This window comes from Sturnira hondurensis, unplaced genomic scaffold, assembly GCF_014824575.4.
Source record: "Sturnira hondurensis isolate 20B ecotype Veracruz unplaced genomic scaffold, ASM1482457v3 Scaffold0000648, whole genome shotgun sequence".
In the NCBI taxonomy this organism is placed as follows: Eukaryota; Metazoa; Chordata; class Mammalia; order Chiroptera; family Phyllostomidae; genus Sturnira; species Sturnira hondurensis.
In genome coordinates this window covers 7778080-7800014 of record NW_028073279.1, presented here as the reverse complement: position 1 = coordinate 7800014, position 21935 = coordinate 7778080, and the positions used below count along the sequence as shown (strand labels likewise).

The following is a 21935-nucleotide window of genomic DNA, read 5'->3' as shown; positions in this document are numbered from 1 at the left end:
TGGCTAATGCAATGTGTTATATATTAAAGTGTCTTTGATTTCCTTTCTATTCCTTTCTTGGATCTAACATATGATATATTTCGTTTATTTTGTTTATAATGGTCATTATAAAGGAAGTAGTTATAGTTAATAGCAGTGGAAAACATAATTTTAAGATGGGACGGCTTTACTTAGGCATGATTCTTAAAAACAGTGATTTTTATCTTATAAAACGATGATTTTTGCTCTTATTCCATTGATGTCTTTAAACTAAGAACTCCTGACTCTAAAATGAAAAGAGCTTCAGGTCTCACAGAATTCTTCCAGGATAAATGGTCTTAGATGACTTCAACTCCATTGTCTCTCACTCCCTAATTGACTTTTTAAAAATTAATTTATTTTTATTGAATTAATTGCAGTGACATTGATGAATAAAATTATATAGGTTTCAGGTGTATAATTCTATAATATATCATCTGTATATTGTACTGTAAGTTCACCACCTCATGCCAAGTCTCCTTCCATCACCATTTTCCCCCCTTTTAACCTTTTCTACCTCCCCCTACCCTCTTTCCCTCTGTCCCTCTGTTGTCTGTATCTATGAAATTGCTTTTTTTTTACTTAATCCCTTCACCTTTTTTGCCCAGTTCCTCAGCCACCCACCCCTCTGACAGCTGTCATTCTGTTCTCTGTATCTATGAGTCTGTTTCTATTTTGCTTATTCGTTTATGTTGCTCATTAAATTCCATATGTAAGTGAAATCATATAGTACTTATCTTTCTCTGACTGTCTTATTTCACTTATCATACACTCTCCAGGCTCATTCATGGTGTCACAAAGAGTAAGAATTTCTTCTTTTTATTTTATTTATTTAAAATTTTTTATTGTTGTTCTATTACACTTGTTCCAATTTTCCCCCATTGCTCTCCTCTGTCCCACTCTTCCCCTACTCTCACAGTCAATTTCCACCTTGTTGTGCATGTCCATGGGTCATTTACACTTGTTCTTTTACTAGGTCCTTCCCCTTCTTTCTTCCCTTATTCCCCTACCTCCTCTCTGGTCCCTGTTAGTTTTTGCCTTGTTTCCATGCCTCTGGTTCTATTTTGCTCATTTGTTTTGTTCGTTAGGTTCCTGTTCTAAGTGAAATCATATGGTATTTATCTTTCATCCCCTGACTTATTTCACTTAGCATAATGCTTTCCAATTCCATCCATGCTGTTGTGAAAGGTAGGAGTTCCTTCTTTCTTTCTGCTGTGTATTCCATTGTGTATATGTACCACAGTTTTTTGATTCATTCATTTATCTATTAGGCTGTTCCCAGCACTTGCCTATTGTAAACAACACTGCTGTGAACACAGGGGTGCATAGGTTCTTCTGAATTGGTATTTTAGGATTCTTAGGGTGTAATCCCAGCAGTGTAATTGCTGGGTCGAAAGGCATTTCCACTTTTAGTTTTTTGAGGAAATTCCATTCTGTTTGCCACAGTGGCTACAAGAGTCTGCATTCCTACCAAGAGTGCCCTAGAGTTCTCTTTTCTCCATATCCTTGCCAGTACTTGTGTTTCTTGATTTGTTAATGATGGTCATTCTGACTAGTGTGAGGTGGTATCTCATTATGGTTTTAATTTGCATCTCTCTGATGATGTTGAGCATCCTTTTATATGTCAATGGGCACTCTTGGACTCTTTCTTTCTTATAGCTGAGTATTCCACTGTGTAAATGTCCCACAGCTGTTTCATCAACTCACCCACCAATGGACACTTGGACTGCTCCCGTACCTTGGCTATTGTAAATAATGATGTGAGAAACATATGGGTGTGTATATTCTTGTGAATTAGTGTTTCGAGTTTCTTCAAATAAATTCCTAGAAGTGGGTTATAGTACAGTCCACTCTTAATTTTTGAGGTTACACTATACTGCTTTCCACAGTGGCCATACCTACCGATTTGCATTCCCACCAACAGTGCAAAAGGGTTTCCTTTTCTCCACATCCTCGCCAGCAATTGTTTGTTGATTTATTGATGATAGCCATCTTGACAGGTGTGAGGTGATTATATCCTGGTTTTAATCTGCATTTCTCTGATGATTAGTGATGTTGAGCATATTTTCATATGTCTTTTGGCCATCTGTATGTTCTCTATGGAGAGGTGTTTATTTTGGTCCTTTGCCTATTTTTAAAGTAGATTGTTAGTTTGTTTGTTTGGGTGTTGAGTTTTATAAGTTCTTTATAAACTTTGGGTATGAGCCTCTTATCAGATGTATCACTGGCAAATATATAAATATGAGTTCTCTCATTCAGTGAGTTATCTTTTCAATTGTTGATGGTTACCTTTGCTGCACAAAAACTTTGTAGCTTGAGATCGTCTCATTTGTTCATTATTTTCTTTATCTAATCTACTTTTGATACTGTCTGACTTGCAACTTCTTGGCTTTGTCTCCCGGTTCCAGCATTATACTTGCTTCATCAATGTGCTCACAGGTCTTGATTTTACTGATTTTTGACTTTCAGCACTTCATGGGGTCAGCTGAATCACTCCTTTGCAGGTTACAGATAGCCAACCTGCATTTTCTTGAGCAGAATGAAGAAGTTATTGGTTCCTCTAAATAAGGGAAAGTCAGAAACAAGAGGAGGGGAGAAAAGAGGCTCACACGCTAATAGGGCTGGCTCTCTCCCCCTCTCTCTCCAGGTCAGTTCTATTGCCTCCTGTGCACAGGGTTTTAGGAGGTGAAGGACACATCTGCTGTGGCTTTGGGTTTACAGTCTCCCAGCTCGAGTACCTAGCAGGAAAAGGCTCATTCACAGTTTTAGTTTCTTGACTCTCAGAGAAGAATTCTAATTGGACCAGCTTGGGTTATGACCTGGGAAGTAAGGTATTGTTTGCTCATCTTGGTCCAAATCTCTCTCTTGACCAAACATTGCATGTAGGTAAGTTGGGTGGTCATGTTGGGAGATGACAGCAAGTGCTCTTTATAATGGAATATAATGGGAAGAAAAAAATTCTCTCCAAAGGAGGAGAGTTGTGTTACCAGAAGAAAAGAGGAATATTGGACAACAAAATAATTAACATTCACAAAACAAATTTGTAAATTCAAAGTTAAGTCATAAGCTTAAGAGTCAGAGAAGGTGAGTTCAAACTCCAGCTCTGATTCTTACTGTTTCCTTGTAAAAGTCATGTACTACATCCGAGCTCCTATTTCCCCATATGTAAAATGGGAGTAGAATAGCTAACTCATAGGTTTTGGAGAGTTACTTGAAATAATGGTCATAAAGTACTTAGCAGACTGCCTATAGAATGTATAATAAAACATAGAATGTCATAAAATGCTTAGTAAACTCTGGCTACTGTCATGGTGCTCTGTGTTTTTTTTTTTCTGGTTGTTCTAATAACAATCCCATCCAGCCAGGTCTGGCTTCTAAACCTAATCTGAGAAGTAATTTTTTGCGTTTCCATTCCTACTGAGATTTTTCTAGACCTCTCTAAGGAGAGCAAACAAGAAACATTTATTTTTTCTGCTCAAATTTCTCCCTCTATAAGAAATTATGGGAATAAACAGAACAAAAATTTTGTTATTGAGTTTATATAACAAAATAAGAAATGATATAGCTATCAAATAATTATTGAGCACAAAGTATTCATCTAGCATTGTGTTATTTGTTATAGAAAATGTCAAAAAGTAGAAGATATGGTCTCTTCCATACAGATTTCTATTGGAGTGATGACTGATATTTTATGTCTAAAAAAGAATTAGGTGATAAACTATATAGTCAAAACCTGATTTAGTACCTGTAGTAGGAGTCAAGAGAAGGAAAAGACCATTGCTTGGTTTCCTGGAGAGAGTTTGAGTTTGACCATGAAGAATAATATTTATTGAGATAAGGGTAGGCATTCAGGTAAATGAGTGCCAGGAGACAATGGCTAGAGCAGAATGAAAGAAATACTGTTGCATTTTGAGTGGGAGATTGCTCTCAAGGGCCCTCTTCCCACCTTACCATAAGTATACACAGATTTTTCTCCCAAGGCAATGAGAAATGACTGAAGGAATCAGCAGCCCTAAGAGTTAAGAAAAAATTGATTCAGAAAACATTCAGGCACATGTATAGTATGTGGAGGGTGGGGGGAAGAATGGATAAATAATTCAGGGATTAGGGAAATAGACACTGTGAAATATTGAAGATAAACAAAAATGAGATACAAAATGTGGCAGTATTATAAGTGACTAAGACACAACAGAAATTAAAGTAATTGGGGTTAGAAAGTCTGGAAACTTTGAGGTAAGTGTGGTGGGTCATGGAAGGGATTCTGATTTCACAAGTAATGAGGACAGGTGGTAAGATAAACAGGTGGACTATGATACAGTTGCTGAAGTCATAGAGGAAAATTTGACCTGGAGATGTTTTTAAAAAATGGGGGAAGGCAGGTAGGATGAATCCTAAGAAGATATCGTTTGTCAATGGTCTGAATGAATGACACAGAAGCTGAAGTAGAGAAATAAGAAAATATCAACCGCATCTCTGTGGGGGTGATTTTCCTCTCAAGTCCCCCTGAGTGCCACAGATGAGAGTAAATATGACTGAGACATGATGTGATCTGCTTAGGGAGGAGAAGTGGCCATTTTCCCAGAGGAAAAAGGCCATGGGCAGTGGCCAGTTTCTCAAGGGAAAAAGGCCAGCAGAGGCCAGTTTCTCCAAGGAGAAAAAGGCCTTGAGCCCCCTCCTCCAGGGCTTTTATTGGGTTGTAATACACAGGAATACAGGGCAGCAAGGATCAAACAGTAGATAACATTTCAAAGAAATCTGAGGGCTTAGTAGGAGTGAGTCTGTTAGGAACAGAGTTTTAGGGTTTCCTGCTCAAACCCTTAACATATGAATGAAAGCACTCTTAGCAGAACAGATTTCACCGGTTTATCAGGAAGTATCTGTGATTCCAGATTTTTCCCCAGGACATGCTCTAGCAAGGCAAGGAGCTGCACCTCTCCCCAACAGGTATTCAGGCTTAAGGGAATTAGAGCCAGGAAGCACTTCTCCCAGAGAACATGGGGACTCAGGCTATGCCAAAGCCCTGGGGGGAGAGTCCATTGTTCCCTCTTTGTTGCAGCCCCCCCCCCACCCCCCGCCAGAGTCTTTCCATGAAGGCCTCTCAAGTGATCAAGTCTGGCTTAGGTTGCCCCCTGCTGTGAGGGGTCTTACCCATCATCATCGACTTCCAACCAAGCTTTGGGGGCAGGGAGAGGAAACTGAGGCGTTTGCTACCAGAGACAAGCTTTGTCTCCTGCCACTGGCATTCCAGAGGTCATCCCTCACCCTTAGCCACAAGGGGTCAAGATACAATTCCTAGAACCAGGCAGAGCGATCTACAACACACCTCTTCAGCTAATGATCTTAGGAAGAAGGGTAGGGCTCAGGAGAGCGAGGTGGTCTCCTGTACAGTGGATATAGGGGAAACAGGAAATATGTAATAAAAGAAAACCAAAACTGAGTGTAGGCAAGTTGATTCTAAAGTTTGACAATAAGTATTTTTGTCCACCACTGAGTAGGAGATCCAGACAGAAGAACACTTAAAAGCTATTAGAGAAGAAAACAAAGTAGGGAGGAAGATGGGGGTAGGGCTGGCTAAGGACCGGTCTCTTATGAGTATCTTACTTGCTTTTGAAATAATGGCTCAAGCAGTACTTCTTCTGGGAAGGCTTCTTTTCCTCCCCTCTACTCAGGTGTCCTTACTTTATGCTGTCTTTGCGCTGAATGTTTATAAACTGATATTATAATTCTTGGTTTGCTCATCTGCCTCTTCTTCTGTAATATAAGCATCTTGAAAGGTTTATGCCTTTTTTATCTCTGCATCCCAAAACCTGACACAATGCCTGGGCATAGACAATTCTTAACACATCTTTATTGGATTAAAAGAATAAATGAATATGAGCGTGCTGATGATACACACCATTAGTACATAATCTCTTAGACTTCGTCCATCCCCCTTGCTCACAATGTTTGTCGAGCTGGTTTTCTGTCAGTATATGGAAGAATGCTGTCCAATGAAAATATAAATAGAGCCACAAATGTGAACCACATCTGGGTGAAAATTTCAAGTACACCACGTTTATTTAAACAAATATATTTTAAAAATAAAACAAAAATATAAATATGTAAAAATAAATTTCAACATGTAATTGTTGTAAACACTATCAATGATATGTTAGATTCTCTTTGTTTTGTACTTCTTTGAAATCTGGTATGCATTTTACATTTACATCACATGTCAGTTCGAACTAGGTGCATTTCAAAGGACATTTAAGTCTTATTCTTGATTTTCATGAAGACTTTTTCATTGTGTTTTCACTTAACAAGATAGTAGATTTGGGGAAGAGGTTTGTATATTTTACCATTCTAAGGAAGTTTTTGTCTTTCTTTAATAAAATTTTTGTTTATTTAATGAGTGATATAAGTTGAAATTTATAAGATATATTTTTAGCAACTATGGAAATAGTGTGATTTTCCTTTCAATAGCTTAATATTGTGAGTTATATGTAAAGATTTCATAATGTTAAACCACTTTTCTTACTCCTAAAGTCTAATTTATTATGCTATACAGTGTTTTTGAAAAGCTGGATTCTATTTGCTGTTATTTTATTTAAAACTTGGCATCAATATTCACAAGTGAGATTGAGCTATGGTCCCTTTTTAACTTTTTTGCCAGGTTTTGTAATTTGTAAAGTGAATTGTAGAGCTTTTACTCTTCGTCTAGTTTCTTGAACTGTTAAACTTGTATCGGCGTAAACTGATTCTCCAAAGAGAAAAGAATTCCATTGTGTTTGAGCCAGTTATTGTTGTCTTGGTTCTGTGCTTCAAGCCTATTGCCACTGGATGTTCCCGCTCCCCAATATGGACTATATGCTTGATCACAGCTACAACATTTAAAAAATTTAATAGGAATGGTTTCACTACTTCAATGTACTTTTTCTGGTGCTCTTTTATCATTTTAGTCTGCTCTTATTTATTGCTGCTGCATCCCCGAAAGTACACAAAAAGTAAAAAATAACTTCTTAAAATGACTCTCCAGTTTTATATATTTCCTCTGCTTTCAGTGAGAATGTCTCCTCTGCTTCAGTGAGTTATAGCTGTTTACTTTTTCTTTTGAAATTGTTGATTCTTCTCATGTATGCGGCCTTTACTGTTTATCCTTATCCATGTAGGTCTAGGTTAAACAGTACTTCCTGACTGATACAAGTTCCTTCCGCACTGTGCAGGTTTGGAGACATGGCTCTCTGAGCAGGGGTGGACTAGCAGGTGGTGAGGGTACCAACACATGTCTTGTTTTTGGTGGAAGTGGGCCAACAAAATAGGGTCTGCTTCCCTGTATGGTGAAGCATTTCCTTCTCTATGGTGAGGGGGAGTATGACTACAGGGTCTGCAAGTTTCTCTTGGATGTAGTGAGTGAAAGTATTATATGTACAAAAGCTCTCAAATATGCTGAATGACATTAGTGTGGCATTCTGAATCCCTCTGCAGCCATGAATCCTTTGTAATAAGTTCTATCTTAGGTGCACTGAGTAATGTCAATGTGGTGATCAGTTTTTGCTTCTCGGTTTTTATCCCCACACTTATTCAGGTGATACTACCTTTCCTTCCTTTGACAATGTCTTTTCTATCCCTCCAATCATATTAGGAGTCTGTACTCTTAAGGATTGTTTGTTGTAGAAACTTGCCTATCTTCCACCCCATGTTTTGTCACAATAGTAGTCATGTGACTAAGTCTGATGTAAGTTTTGGTTTAAATAAGTCCATCATAAGACCTCATCAACATAGCCCCATTCATTGGCCCAAAGGGTGAACGGAGATCTAAGCCGGGTCAGTCAGAGCCCTTCCCAGAAATATTTTTGAAGTAGATTTGGGATAGGCCAGCTGTTTAGATGTAAGCTTAAAGGATTTAAATGGCTGACTCCCTGATCACATGGAGAAAAGCTGGTGAGAAGAAAGAAGCTGATATGCTGGAAGAAATAGAGTTGTGAGTACTTGGTCCTGGTATCCAAATTCCCTGAAGCATTCTGTTCCAACTTCCCGTCGGCTGTGCAGTGCTTCACATAATTCTGTAAGCTACCTAAAGAGACCTCCATTCTGCCCGTGCCAGTTCCAGCAGTAGCTCTTCATTTTAACCAAGGGTATGTGGTGAATATGGGTTTGTATGTGTATTGCTCTTTCACCCATTCTATCCTATGGAAATCTAACTCTTCACATGGGATCTTTTGTTCATTTTCAGAGGGTTTGGGCAATATTTTCCCTCCTAGATTTATTTGAATTGCCTCAGTGGAATAGCAAGAGGGATATCAAATACATTATTTAAACTTTCCCTCTGTATTTTTCCTTTTTTTGTGATTTAATTCTCATTATTAACTGATTCCCCCTTCAAATGTTAAAACTGAGGAATAGTGAAGAAATTCAACGATTGTGATTAGAATAAAATAGGATTTGATTTTAAAAACTATGTATAACTGGTCTTACAGCATTACCAATGTGAAAAATTATTTCAGAAACAAAATTTTAATGTCTAGTGACTTTAGCAATGAAGTGTTTTGGTCTGGAACTCATTGTAGGCACTGTGTGGGCGCCTAGGCACCAGATCTCACACTAAACTCCTAGACAATATTTGAGAATTTTGGTGCAAGTTAATAATTCACCCAATAATTTCCACAGACCCTTTGACTTCTATTTGACTTGCAAAAAATATTCCATTCATTACAGCATAGGAAATATAGTTAATAATATTGTAATAACCATGCCAGTTGTATACGGGAAATATTAGGCAGAACACTTTATAACATATATGATTGTCTAACCACTGTGCTGCACACCTGACACTAATAGAAAGTAATATTGAAAGTAAACCATAATTGAAAAAAATAATTAAAATATAGTAAAAGAATAAATGCATCTTTAAAAAATATTCCATTATTTTAGCAGCTATAAATTCTCCTTTGCAATTCTTGGTAGGAAAAAATTATACTAGGAAATGATGAAATTTGGGCCACAATCTAAAAGTGCTGTTTTTGTTCCTGAAAAAAACATTGTTTTCCTTTTTCCCCAAAAATCTGTAAAAAGGAAAAGTAGGCTATATAATCTTTTCTTATACTGGAAGCAATATTTTATTTGAAGTAGAAGTTTGTTAATCAGATATTCTTACAATTTATAATAACGTCTTCTCAGTAAAGTCACTCGGAGTTGAAGCAATCTTGGGATGAGCCTTACCAACCTTTAACTGCACATCCCTTCCTTGGTCCTTCTCTGACAATCTAAGCACTTTTTTTTTCTTATAAACACCCACTGATCAAAAGAATCTCTGAACTCTCTGGCTGTAGCTAGTTGCCTTGCTGCGTGTCTAAAACAAAACCGATGCGTGCCCTATTACACCTCTCTGAGAGGTTTGCTCTAACTAAAAAACTTCGTGGGGTGAGGGAAGGCAGGCAGCCAGCGTTTCTCTGGCTCTCTCACCCCTACATCTCTGACAACGCCTCCTATTCCAGTATCTCCATGCTGGCAGTTACTTCCAGATTTTACATAAGCCATTTTTCTTATTAGAACTCCTGATCTTTTTTAGAACTGCCACTTCAAGTCCATTCCAGTTTTCTTTGAACTCTGAACTTCCATCCCTGTAAGAGGACCTTCCCTAACTAATCTCATTTGGTTCTAAGCGTTCTTCCACTGAGCAGCATCTCTGAACCTTCCAACATGTTACATCCCTGGTTACTTCACCAGTCTTTCACCAAGTTGTTCTCTATGCATGTTATATAAACCTCACTTGGCTGCAAATTTCTTTGGTGCCTCCGGTAGCCCTTTTGTGGTCATAATACTAATATTGCAAAGCTAATATGAAGGGTTTATTGTGCTCCAGACACAGTGCTAAGTAATTTACTGGCAAAGTGTTTAGGACTCTGCTTAGGACATAGTAAGTCATCCATAAAGTTTTGTTATTAATACTATGTATAGCCTTATGAAAATGGTATTAGCATCTTTTTGCAGATAAGGAAACTGTGATGCACAGAGAGTTACATAACTAGTACAGAGTGACATAGTTCGTGAAGTGGCAGAAGCGGAATTTGATCCCAGTCTGTTTGGCACCATTATCTATCCATGTTCTCAACAATTTACAGCAATTTTGGTGAAACACGCATGCCAGTTGTTGTTGTGTTGTTTGGATTTTTTTGCAATAATACTCTTGCTGTTTTCAGAGCAGTGTAAGTTGTACTCGAGACAAGTTTACGCTGATTTTTTTCCTCTTTTAAAATTCAACCGTCTCATAGATATTAACGAAAAAGGCACAAGAATTTGTATCTCCCGGGAGAGTTTCATTTTAAAATTTAGAAGCCATTGATATATGTGTCCTGAGGGAGAACGATGAGTTATTTTTTCTTTTTAACTTTTACATTGCTAAGGAGTAGAGTTTTTGATTAACCGTTAATATGCCACTCAGGTCAGCTTCTTCAGTAGATCTAGTCACCAGTACCTCATATTTGCTCTAGCGAAAAGAACCAGACTATGTCAAGGACTGAGCAATATTAAAAATTCAGGGTTAAATTTATAGCACAAGCGATTACTAGTATTAGAGGCTCAATCTTGATCATGTAATGCCTACTTCTCAGTTATTTCATTTGGTGCTCACAGTTGCTCTGTGATGGAATGGCTTGTCTCCTAGTCCTCTTGCTAGACTGTGGAGGGAGGAATGCCCCTTTTGTTGCTGTCCCTTAGGGTTCTAGAGTCCTTTGCCTTCCCATCCCCTTTCCTTTTCTTCCTTTCCCTCACGTGCCCCCTGCCCTCTTCTTCCTTAGCGGCCAGCGCCTGCTTGAAGGGAAAGGAGGATCTAGGGACCCAAAGTTTGGGGCCCTCTGAAAGGGCTCCTGGGGTCATTGGGGACCAGCCAGATGACAGGTTCTCAACCCAAGCAGTCCAGGAACCATAATCCTTCCCACTTAGGCAGCAGTACGACATCCAGATCCCATCTCTGGAAGTTGAGAAACCTGGGGTTTCGCCCACCCTTCAGCCAGAACCCAGCACAATTGCCTCCCTCCGGATTTCCACTGGGGTGAACGAATGGGCTTGAATACGTTTGCAGACGTTGGTGCCCTGAAGTGAAAAACGTGTCATTTAAAGGAAAGTTGCTCTCCTATAACCACTAGAGCTGGTGGTGGCAGCCACACTCCTCCACCTGGGGAGGCCAGGGGACTCGAACACCGAACCCCGAACCGAGCGATGCCTCGCGGGGTCCCGTCTGTGACCGCCTGCCCGCCCAGGTCGCCGTGGTTGGAAGCGGCGTGCACAGCTGTTTCCTGTCGGGCTAAGCCTCCCCTCCCTGCCCGCTGCCCACTTTCTTGCCTCCCGCCCCAGAAATTATCTCAAGCGTTGCCAGTTTGCATCCGGAGCCCCACGCGGGTGGGTTCTTTTGTTTCTTTGTTTTAATGATAGTTCCCAGCCCTCGGCATGTCATGCGCGGTTAATCCCCTGGCGTTCTTGAAGGCAGCTGGGGTGAATTTTCTTCTGCATCATCCTTTTGGGGATAATTGTTTGTGCTGTGACGTCAGCCTGGTTGATTTTTTTTCTCTTGAATGAAAGGGAGGGAGGACGAGAGGGAGCAAGGGACTCTCACAGCTGTGTGCGGAGGCCACAGGCACTGACATTCCTAAGGGCAAAAGGAGATGGGAATAAGAGCTTAAAAGTGTGTGAGTAAAACTTCAAACTGCACCTAATTAAGTTTAAAAACAAAACAAAACCCTCCGCATCAAGCCACTTAGGTGCTCCTTTCATCCCTGTTAAGGTGGCAGCGCCTGATAATTAATCTCGGGTACCAGCAGCTGCAATAGGTTTCAGGAGACCAAGAGGAGGGGCGGGGGAAGTGCGTCACCAGGTGGGGAAGGGGCTGTGCGTTTGGTGACCGGCGGCAGGGGCTGGGGGCGGCAGGGAATGGGGACGGGAAATAGGTTCCGTGCGCTCTCCGGGGGTATTGTGTCAGGAGATGCGGGCTGGCTACCATGTGATGCGGTCCAGAGCTGAAGGGATTGGCTGAGGCAGCGCAGGCGGTGCAGCTCGCCGGCTGGCTGCTCTTCTCCCTTTCTCTCGCAGCATCTTCCTGGGAGCCTGTAGGTGAAGCAGCAGCAGCTGCATCCATGGCCTATCCTTGGGGTTAACACTGGTCTCCTTTGGCTTCAGCAGCAACGGACGGAGCAGATCTCCCGGCAGCAGCGGCAGCAGTGTTGTGAGGATTTAGCTGGACCTGGAATCATAGCCTCCTGTATTTTCTCAGACTCCTTGGAAATTAAGGAATGCAATTCTGCCACCATGATGGAAGGTAGGATGGTCTCTGCTGTGGTTAACAGGCTTCAGGCAAGGTTTGGGCAGGACAGCATTGAAGAATGTGTGCAGCCTGTGCTTGTGGCCGCTCTGGAAACCTGGTTGCCAGTATTTGCAAGCAGAAATGCTGCAGTTTGCTTGCAGTGGACCAGGGCTCAGACTCATGCAATCAAACTACAGGGCTGCTGTTTAGTCAGAACCTAGAGTCCCCAGATCTTTTGAGAGAGAAAAACATAAAGTGCTTGCAGGGAGCTGAGATACAGCTACTAAAGAGCTTGCAGAGCAAATAAGTTGGAAGAGAAGATAAGGTTGTCTGCTCTGGGTTCCTGGGACTACACTGATTAAACATTTACAATGGAAACTTGTTTTCTGAAATTGACATTAGACAGGAGAGGTCATTGAGTGAGTTATCCATGCTGTAATTTTTCCTGAAGTATTTTTAAAAATTTTAATTCTTGTTAGGGTATGTTTATCTCTGCAATTTACATCTGATTATTGGGGTGACAGATGCAGCAAATTTGGTCCAAAAGGTATAGTTTTATGGGGATGTCATTGCAACAAAATGAGCAGTATGAGGAACGTATCCAGGCCTCTTGGCTCCTGATTTAGGTTCTTATCAGGTTTTTGTTGTTGTTGTTGTTCCTTGTGCAATGTTTCTTAGCCAAGCATCAAATGATTACTTACTGATTACCCTTTGCATTCAATACTAAGTGTAAGGAGGAACTTTTCCAGGGCAGATGTTTAAACTGTATTTTATTCTACTAAATTACCCTTTCAAGCCCAAGATAGTGATAGCCGAGATTGCCTCAAAAAAAAAAAAAAAAAAAAAAAAACCCAACCAAAAAACCCCAGCAGGCTGATTTAAAAAGAAACAGGCAGCCTGACCCTGGCTTTGATTTTCTGTTTTCACACTGTGGGATGGTGCAAAACTCCTGGCCTTTCCTAAGATGACAGGCAGAAATTTGTCCCCAGCCTGGATTTTACAGTGCAGAATCCAGTGCATAATGGGTCTCACATCAGCCATGAAAATGGCAGAGAGGCCACCTCTTAAACTAAAGTCTGTCCTACAGATTTTAAACATTCCTTAGAAATTTATCAAAATGGAATAAGAGGAGGATGGTTTCAAAACAGCAGCACTGAAGCCTGTGCATATTTGGCAGAAATTGATTCTTTTTGCCCTCTCTACCATCATGTCAAACATTGTTAACATGATGGAGTGAAGACTTTTACAGTTCTCGCCCACAGATTTTAGAAAATAGACTTAAAAAAGAGATTGGGCATCATTTTGATATGGAGGCTGGTTTTTGCAAAGGGCTCTCAAGCAGTTCTTTAAATACAGGCCTAAGTAAAACTGAGATTAGGAATGCTCTAAGATTAAGTTTATTTTCATTAATTAAAAATGGATTTAATCTTTGATAACAAGGCAAGGCAAACAGAAAGAGTATTACTGATGTACTTTTCAATTAAAAGCTCAAGTAGATTGATTGCCCTTTTCAGGAAAAAAAAAAGTATTGTGTATAGAGGTACTATATTTCTCTAGCTTCATTTTATATAGTATTTGCTAAAAATAAATCTGCACACATTCTGATTCAATGTAATCTTAAACAAGGGAGTGAAATATCTTTCATTTTATTTCTTGCCTTGTAGACTGGAGTTAAAGTGCCTTCTTTGAAGGAAGTAACATTTATCAATGCTCATTAATGATTCTTCTGCTGATATTGTCTATTGTGCCATCCCAGAATGTCAGTTCAAAGCCCTGCAATAAGCTTATTTGAGCTGCCTAAACTGAAATGAGAATTGTAACAAAGACTTGTGTTGGAGCTGGATTAAAACCATTGCTCTGGATTTGCCAAATTTATCTAATGAAGGTCGTTATCTTAGAACTATTATGAATTATAGGTGATACCATTGATACAGTTACCTTTTGTAAGATCCCTTCAGAAGAGATAGGACAGGTGTTACTATTGACTTAAAAATGTAAATGAAATTAATAATTTGTATCTACATGTAGTTCCTACTTAAATGCTTTCATGAATTATTATCCTAATGGTTCAGGTATCTTAGAAAGGCAGGTAGGAACCTCAACCAGAAATCAATTTTCCTATCAATGACCTTCCAACTTAGTTGCCAGTTTTGGGGGCAGTATATACATACATATTTCTTATATTGCATCCCAGAATTTCACTTCTTAATTGCTCTTACTCTGAAAATATGGGATAACAGTTATTATTTCCACCTACCTTATCCCTAGTGGGCTCTGAGAATGCCTTACTGGACATCTGGAGAGTTAAAATGGTCTCTTCTTAAGGAGAATGGTCTCTTCTTAAGGAGCACCTGTATCTCATCTCATCTTATCTCATCCCATCTTTCTCTCTCAATCTCTCTCTCTCCCTCTCTCTCTCTCTCTCCCCCTCCCCCTCCCCCTCTCCCTCTCTCTCTCCCCCTCCCCCTCCCCCTCTCCCTCTCCCTCTCTCACACACACATGCACAGAGTCATCCATGAATGTACATTCTAGAAAGGGAAAGAACCTATATTTGCATTTGTGTGTATATATTTGTATATCCAATAAAGTGTTTGAGTCTGCTGCTCAGGAAAAGCATGGACAAGGCATCTGTTGAAAGCTACTTCTCTACTTTGTGTAAAACAAGAGTAAACAAATATTCATCTGAAAGGCTTATAATCTAGTTTTGTGTGCTTTTCTTGATGGAATAGAATATAGATTCCATTTATTCTATACCTATTGGCAATTCTTGTATTAGGTGAAGAATATTGCTACCTCCTCAGACCCTAATGTCATAAAAGGCAATAAAATAATTCTTCAGGGACCTCAAGCAGGTTACCAGTAGTTTGTGGCTCCCAATAGTTTTATTCAAAATGTACTTTTAAGGTAATTGGTTTGTTGATTCCTGCATTATTTATTTTTTAGCAATGGCTGGTGTGGAGTTGTGTCTTTCCTAAGGAATGCCACATGATGTGGAACCGTGTCTAGTATAAACGTGAAGGGAAAGAGGGTGAACGAAGGGAATTATTTGCTAAATGATGTATGTATTATCTAAGTGTACAACACAGTCCATGTAATTAGGGAAACAGATTAAGGATTCTGTTGTTTTTCATGAGTTATTATGAAAATTTGAGAATGGCATTTAGCTACCCCTTCTAAGGTAAGTGAAACGAAGTCAGGATTTCTTCGGACATCTGTGTGAACGAAGGCAGTCTGGGAAGTTCTCCCTTGTCTGCGCAGAACTACACCGAAAGTGCTTGTGTTCTCAGTTCTATGTTCAGGCTCTTAGGTATTATACCAGAAAGGGAAGGTTTTCGGTGCCAGTAATTTCATCTTATATAACATATTTTTAAATTAACAAGCATATTTAAGAATTTACGGGATTTAATTATAATGTACAGAGTGATTTTTTAAAAAATGTTGTATTTACTGTTCACAATAACCTGCACATAAGTGTATTCTGTATGCAATATGTTTGCTGTACTTTTTCTAAATTGCAAAAATAAAAAAATAATACTTTGAGGCAGAAATATGGTGGAATAGAATTTGAACCCAAGTTCATTACTCATATTTTTGAGAAACAACAATACTCATATTTTTGACCTATCATAACATTTTAAATAGGAATCTTTTCTTTTTACTTTGCATCCGGTGGTCATGTTAACTTAATGGAAAACCAGGAGACTTAGTTTCTTTGGTGGCATATTCTGCCTCTCCCTCTTTTAAATATGATTGATTACTCACAGAGTCATGCCTTTTAATTCCTTGTTAAGGCCTTGCATCTCCAAAATCATTATTTATAAATTTTTGAACAATTCTAGATTGACTGACCTGTTGTTCAGTGAAGCTTATAAGAGTAAAGCCTCTTTTTTTTCTCTGTAGAAATGGAGTCTTATTTATTTGGAAAATTCTTTGATGTGATTACAACAGAACAGTGTAGTTTGAAGATGGAACTGTTCACTTTATAGTTAAGAAGTTTTAAAAGCAATGCTTCTAACTTTCTACTGATTTCCCTCCTAGAAATAGTGAAGTTATTTTGGAAAATCTTAAACATGCCTACAAGATTCTAATATATGTTCTATTGTTTATGTAATTTCTTTCCTTTTTCATGATTCTGTGTCAGAAAAAACCTCCTTATATGTCTGTTTCCATCCAACTCTAGGGGTCAACTTTAAATCTCTGAAAAGAACATGCAGTCTTTTTTAAAAAAAAGACTAGCTTAGATAAACCATGCTAGGAGACTCTGGATAATTCTTTTTCTGTTGAATTTGGCACATACCCTATCCGTGTTTCAAATAAACAAGTTGCAGGAAGTCGCCAACTCAGTTTTTATGTTCCTGAAACTTTGTGAGTAGCTCTCTCGAAACAAGTTTCCCCAGAGGAATAATGATATGATGGTTGGATTCTCACACTCATCCACCAAAGACTATTAAACCCATTATCTAATTGAAATACTAAGTGTTTGCTATGAAATGTGTAGAGAACAGTACGGTAACTATAGTAATTATCCAGAAGAGCACAATACAAGAGGATGGTATTAAATGTGTTTTCAATTTCAGATGTTGCTATTTGATGGAAAGAAGGTTTAATTAGAGGACACTGAGGAGATGGGGAAAAAATTGAAGGGGATTTTCAGTATATTTTCAGACGTTTTACAGACTCATGACACTGGATTTTTCAATTATGTTCAATTTGACTACCATACTGGTGGTTTACTTTTCTCAATTCAATTTTATCATATCTGCTGCCATTTAGTCATGACTGTTTTCATTATGCAGTCTCACAAGTGGAATTAAGAAAGGTAAAGAGAATTTACTGAGGTTGCTGTAAAGAAGTTGGAAGGGAGAAGAGAAGTTAAGGCATTATAATGGATTTGGGTTCATGTCTGAAAAAGTTCCCGAGGAAAAAACTGAGTGAGTAAAAGGTCGCAGATAAAAGAAAACTGGGTTGCATGGTGAAGGTGGGATCCCCTTGAGGAGGAAGTGGGGTTTGGGGCACAGGTATTGGGTCTAAGTGGTTTATATGCCAAGTACAGGCATGGGATGGGTTGCTTACCATTGGATAGCTACTGGGAGAGGGGGTTTAGACTTACAGAAGGGTGAGCCTCCATCTCAGAACAGGTATGTCATTTAATTGCATTTATACAATGTTAGAAGTGACATGATATACACTTCCTTGTATGAGGTATACAGAATTTCTCATTACCTTCTCATTTCTCTCCAAATCCACAGCATAAAAGAGCCAGCACACATGGGCTTTCTGTGCCACTTCCAGCTTCTTTAATGCCTCACTAACACTGACAGCCCTGCTGCCTGTCCCAGAGGTATTAGAACAAATAATCTCTGGCCTTGGGACTTTGGCTCTGCCTAGACCATGCTTTGGCAACTCATAGAGTAACTGATTCTCTTGTGGTTCCAGCAAAACTGCCACCTCCTCACGAGTCCTTCTCTGTCATTCTTGTCATCCCAAACTTCCTAGCACACACCCTGGGCCTGAGTCCACCTTAGGGGTCTCTTTCCTCAGAGGTGAATTTGTGTTTCGTGGTTATTTAATGGCGCACTGCCTGAACCTCTCATTCAGAGGGAAGCTCCATGCAAGCAGGAATCTGGTCTATCACAGCCACCTCTGTGTTCTTAGCTCTTGACACACAGTGGACTCTTAGCACATTTGTATATGGAATACATGAATACAACCACATATAAATGACTCTGATGACTTCAAACTATATTTTATAAGGAATTATTCTGGGCAGCATGGTGGATATAAAAATATATGCTTATATATATATATATATATATATTTCTCCCACTGGAGAAACAAGAACTTTAAACCTGAAATAATGAGGAAAAATAATGTATTATGGAGTGCTAAATTGTGAGAGACAGATATTACATTTTGAGAAGCAAAAGAAAAGAAAGAATCCATTTGAAAAGATGTACTTGAGCTTGAATTATTTTGGTGATTAGCTCCAAGGAAAAGATTTCACAATGAAAAGAGACAACTTATAGCATAGCTATTCAAAAAAATTTCCAGAAAATCCAGAGGCAATGTTGTAATATTCTGTACATTATTTTCTTCCTTCTGTTTTCCTTTCTCCACTATTTTCATTCTTCCTTTCCACATTTCCTTTTCTAGGGTGTTTCTTTTCTTTTCCCTTGTTCATGACCAAATATGAAAATGGTGGGTATATAGAGCTAAAACTTTTGACTTTGGGATTTGGGAGAGTATTTTTAAATAAATAAATAAGTGTGGTGTTGTATGATATAGTTGTGCATGCAGTGACAGTTTGATGGTAGGTGAGATTGTTTACACACCAAGTAATTCTGAATTGGAGGATTTGTGCAGTTTGGATGTTTTTCGTAGAAAGAGCATGGGTCCAGAAGTCAGACTTAGAGTTGAGTTTAGGTGCTGCAACTGTCTGACTGTATGCCTTGAGAAGTTTACTTTACCTTCCTGGGGTTCTCTTTCCTTGCAAATAAAATGAGAGAATTGACCTGCCATGTGTCTAGAACTTCTAGCTCTGAGAGCCTTTGGTATTTGCTGCATAACTTGGATTCCTCACATCTACTCCCTCCAAGGTTTGAATCTGAATGATTAACTCCTCTTCCTCCCAACACAAAACAACTTGTCCCTGACACAGAAACAATTCAAATATGTTACCACCTTCCTGGTTTAATCTTCCTCTGCTGGCCTTTTGCATGGATGCTACAAGTTAGTTTTGCATCTTTGCTTTATTGGGGAACAAACTTTCTTCTACAGCTTCTGGCATAGAACTGTTTATATATTCATCAAAAATGATCTACTGAATGCATACTAGGTGTTAGGCATGGTTGTAGGTCTTAGAGGTTCTTTAGTGAACAAAACATAAAAATTCCTGCCTATATGGAGCTTGTTGTGGGTGCAGGAGAGAGATGATAAAATAATATGCAAAGTGCATGATATGGGAGTAAAGCCTTTGGAGAAGAACTGAGTGGAAGGAGTGGAGTGGATGGGGATGCAGTTGTAAATAGGGCAGTGATGGAAGACTTTGCTGAAAAGACATTTGAGCAAAGACTTGAGGGAGAGGAGGGAGTGAAGAGCCGTGTGGTTAGCTGGAGCAAGAGTCTGAAGAGGCAGGGAACAGGGCAAGTGCAAAGGCTCAGATGTGGGCAGAACTGCAATGAGGCCAGTGTATCTGGAACTAAGGACAGGGGGAATGTTCCCTTTCAATGGAAGGAAAGCCAGTTTCCTTTGCAGAAATCAGTCAGCATGAGCCGATGCTATCTATGTGTCCAGGGCATTCAGAAGCCTGGCATTCTGATACTAGTTCTGTCTTATGATAGTGCCTCCTGGACTTGTTCTTCCCACATAGTTAAGTAAATGAATTAATACCACACTCCTGTTTTAGGTTCTGGTTCCAAGGCCAAAGTCAGAGCTGAGAGTTCAGCTGCAACTCTAGGCTTGGGCATTTCCATACGAGAGATATAGCCCCATGGTAAGAATGACTTCAGAATTAGAATTACACATCAACTCACAAATATTTTGACTACATACCAAAGATCATTATTTTTATTTTTGGTTCATATACAACTTTCATAAGGACTAGTATTTTAGGATTTTTCTAAAGAAGCATCCAGAGTGACTCATGTTGCATATCTTTATCAAACAGTATAATGTGGAAAATATTGTGTGACATTGCATAGACTTTAAATTTTCCAAAATGCTTCATTCATTCAACAGGTACATCTAGAGTTTTTTCCTTAGTCATGGATGCTGTTTTAGGCCCTGTGAATATGACAGCAAAAAAGAACAGCTGTGTTCTCCATCCTCAGAGATTTTGAGTCTATTATAAGTTGTTACACACTCATGTACATATTTTATTCTCACATCACCTCTGTGCAGCTGAAAGGATAGCTATTACCATCCTTATTTCAAACAGGAGACAACTAGGACACAATGAAGTTAAGTGATGACCACCTTAACAAGTGGCAGAGGCAGCATTTATTAGCCAAACTTGACTCTTAGTCAAGTGCTCTTTATTTACATAATGGTGGAACTGGGAAGTCCGGCTCATATTGGACTGGGTATCTGGCTGACAAGCAAACAAGAGGTCATCTAAATTGGACCTGGTATTTCAAAAGCCTTCTTTAGAACTAAGAAGGTTAATTTTATTAGCAGGGTATGATCCTTCAGCCATTAGCTTGAAGAAGCCTGTGTAACACAGAAGCGTTTTATCCCAGGAGGTTCCTTCTGGTGGCAATCACTGGCTTCCTAGAATTATACCGTGAAAAGGGACATGTGATATCACTAGGCCATTGCACTCTAAACTTTCACAGCTTACATTTTACGAAACATTTTATCAGAAAGCCTGGCTCCCACTATGAACAAAAGCTCTTTCTCCCTGAGAGGGACAGCTTGGTGTTCACTGACATTCTGTGAAAGCTTTGGCCGTTATCATGCAAACATGATGGTGTGGGCTACCATTGAAGATGAACCAATCTAGCCCAACCTCATTTTGCAGTTGAGGAAACCAAAGCCCAGTGAAATAACATACCCAAGGATATTTGTTCTCTCTGTAAGAGAATAAGTCAAGTTTATTTTAGTAGTGTTTCCAAAAACATGAATAGACAAAGACTATTGGAATCACTACTGGAACAGACAAAGGAACCTGTGGTGTCTTTTGCATTCAAAGGTGCTGAGGCAGGTTGGGTGGCTGCCCAAAGATGCACAAATGAATGTGCCCCCAGGGTTGTTCTACTGAGTACATACACAGTGTGGCCATTTATAGCTCATTCCTGTGTTTCCATGGCTCATGGGTCTGCTGTCAATGAGTCAGTGCTGTGTGGAGGGAAGGACCAGGATTTAAAGTTGCTGTACCTCCTGGCTGGCTGTGTGACCTTAAGTGAATTCTAGAACTGCTTTGGCCTCAGATTCCCCATTTGCAAGGTAGTCATAGTGCTGGCTCCCTTCCTCATAGAGTCATTGTGAAGACGGGATGAGGTAATAAATATTACAGCATCTGCAAAAGTATGGCACAAATGCCAGCTGTTTTCTCAGATGGCTCTCTCTCAGCTTGGTTGTTCCATGTGGGATTCTTAGCATTCAGTGGCTAGACATTATTGCTTGCTGTCTTGCTTTCCAAGTACATTACTGCTCCATCTCTGCTGCAGGTAGGCCTTACAGATATTCCTCTTCTTTTCACAACACTGCTGTTAGTTACTAGCATATTCTATCATACTCTATTCTCAGGGTCTAGGTGCTATACTACACCTTTCTCAACCATGGAATGCATGACTAATCATAGCTATCTTTCTCACTGGCCTCTGCTTCTGTCTCAATTTCACATTCTCAGCCACCTCTGCCAGTTGACTGAAGTTGGCACGTGAGATAATACTACTTTGCCTTTTCTGCCACAGGCAGTTTCCTAGATTTGAAACACAGTGAATAAAACCGGGATACAGGTGGTATACCTGTGTATCCAGCTGTTACAAATGCCCTTAATGAATCACTGGAAAATGACACGAAAAATTGCTCACAGTACTTGTTATGATAGCAATGGAAAGAAATGGTTCGTAAGCCTTATAGCAGGTAGGACTCTACTCCTGAGCTACTGACTTTAACCATCAAGTATTTCTTAGCTTTCTTG

General features: G+C 39.5%; 1 protein-coding gene across 20 annotated transcripts in view; it reads left to right on the top strand.

The window, feature by feature from the left end:
• The first annotated feature begins 11913 nt into the window (after positions 1–11913).
• SGIP1 (SH3GL interacting endocytic adaptor 1) overlaps positions 11914–21935 on the top strand; it is a 198642-nt gene continuing 188620 nt past the window's right edge. For 6 of the 20 annotated variants that reach the window (XM_037043050.1, XM_037043042.1, XM_037043084.1 and 3 more), the window contains exon 1: positions 11916–12307. In XM_037043050.1, the coding sequence (XP_036898945.1) occupies positions 12298–12307 (10 nt within the window). In that variant the 5' untranslated portion in view covers positions 11916–12297. Of the gene's footprint in view, positions 12308–21935 lie in introns of all 20 variants that reach the window. The other 14 variants (XM_037043013.1, XM_037043005.1, XM_037042996.1 and 11 more) reach the window with 4 other exon arrangements.